Consider the following 1929-nt stretch of genomic DNA (forward strand, 5'->3'; position numbering starts at 1 on the left):
ATATATATATACACATACATACATACATACATACATACATACATATATATATATATAGTGTGAGCCAGTTTATAAACATAGTGTTCTGTGTTCATTCTTCCGAGCCAGATGTTCAGTCAGTAAATGCAACGCAGCTATCTAGAAAACGTTTAGTAGTACATAGTATAATAATATATACAGTATATATAATACTGTATATATAGTAAGTAGTAATACTAATTATATAAAGTATACCGTATGTTTTATATATATAAATAAATTAAACAGCTCAGATCCCATGTGAAGTGTAGAAGACCCAGAATGGAGCCCTGTGGGACTCCATCTGGACAAGAAAGTGACTTATGTTGACTTAAAAATATTTTTACATGCATCTATGTTTTCTATTTAAAACAATAAGTATATATATAAATAATTGTGCTGTATTTATATATCTTTCCTAGTTTTAACGACTACTCAAAGCTATTTTACATCACACAGGAAACATTCACCGTTACACACATCTACACACATCTACACACATCTACACACACTGTGGCCAAGGCTGCCGTACAAGGTGCCACCTACTCATCAGCTACACACTCACACACATCTACACACCTGCTCATCAGATACACACTCACACACATCTACACACCTGCTCATCAGATACACACTCACACACATCTACACACCTGCTCATCAGATACACACTCACACACATCTACACACCTGCTCACCAAGGACTCTTCGACATGGGACTGGAGGGCCAGGGATTGAACCCCCAACCTGGCAGGCAACCGCTCTACCACTGAGCCCACTATGAGTAGTAGTACTCACCTGTGCATCGGTGCAGTATCTGCAGCTCTAACTCTTCCTGCAGCTTCCTCTTCGCCTTCTTCTCTTTCTTCAGACGCCGCTGGATCCAAACTACAAAATCACAACAGACCATAATAATAGTGTGTGTGTGTGTCTGTGTCTGTGTCTGAATGTGTGTGTGTGTCTGTGTCAGAGTGTGTGTGTGTGTGTCTGTGTCTGTGTCAGAGTGTGTGTGTGTGTGTGTGTGTGTGTGTGTGTGTGTGTGTGTGTGTGTGTGTGTGTGTGTGTGTGTGTGTGTGTGTGTGAGAGACCTGTGGCCTGCAGCTCCGTGCTGAGTTGTCTCTGAAGTGTGTACCGAGCGTCTCTCTCTCTCTCCAGCTGCAGCTTCAGCTCCGTCTTCTCCAGCCGGCTCTGCTCGGTGTGGGAGCGGGCGCTGTCCAGCGCCCCCTTCAGGAGCCCCTGGGACACAACAGCACCCAATAATAACACATAGCTGTCCAACGCCCCCTTCAGGAGCCCCTGGGACACAGCAGCACCCAATAATAACACATAGCTGTCCAACGCCCCCTTCAGGAGCCCCTGGGACACAGCAGCACCCAATGATAACACATAGCTGTCCAACGCCCCCTTCAGGAGCCCCTGGGACACAGCAGCACCCAATGATAACATATAACTGTCCAGCGACCCCTTCAGGAGCCCCTGGGACACAGCAGCACCCAATAATAACACATAACTCTCCAGCGCCCCCTTCAGGAGCCCTCTACTCTAGAGACTCTACTCTAGGTCACCTGTATGTTGGTAAGCAGCGTCTCCATAGAGGATAACCCCTCGGCCAATAGGAACGGAGCTAATCCAGGGTTTGCGTAGTTGATTAACAGCGGCTGAGAGGCGAGTGGCAGCTTCTCATTGGTCGGCTTGAGGAGGGGGAGGGGCATGAGGCGGTCGTCTTCAGGAAGTAACAAAGTAAAGAAATAAAAAGAAGAAGTAAAAACGTTGAAAAAGGTTGAAATCAACAAAATGACCAAAGCATCGAAATATCCAGTCTTCAAGAAGAGTCTCCACCCACCCGTCTCCACCCACCCGTCTCCACCCACCCGTCTCCAACCGCCCGTCACCCGCCCGTCACCCACCCGC

At 46.9% G+C, this 1929-nt stretch overlaps 1 protein-coding gene across 1 annotated transcript in view; it reads right to left on the bottom strand.

Moving 5' to 3' along the window:
- Positions 1-1745, bottom strand: part of LOC117955723 (dachshund homolog 2-like) — a 2859-nt gene extending 1114 nt beyond the window's left edge. Inside the window, exons 1-3 of the mRNA XM_034890396.1 lie at positions 1584-1745; positions 1107-1254; positions 817-906 (exon numbers count right to left, since the gene is read on the bottom strand). Of these exons, the coding sequence (XP_034746287.1) occupies positions 817-906; positions 1107-1254; positions 1584-1730 (385 nt within the window). The 5' untranslated portion in view covers positions 1731-1745. The remainder of the gene's footprint in view (positions 1-816; positions 907-1106; positions 1255-1583) is intronic.
- Positions 1746-1929: the final 184 nt, after the last annotated feature.

The sequence above is a fragment of the Etheostoma cragini genome, chromosome 13 (assembly GCF_013103735.1).
Source record: "Etheostoma cragini isolate CJK2018 chromosome 13, CSU_Ecrag_1.0, whole genome shotgun sequence".
NCBI classification, from domain to species: Eukaryota; Metazoa; Chordata; class Actinopteri; order Perciformes; family Percidae; genus Etheostoma; species Etheostoma cragini.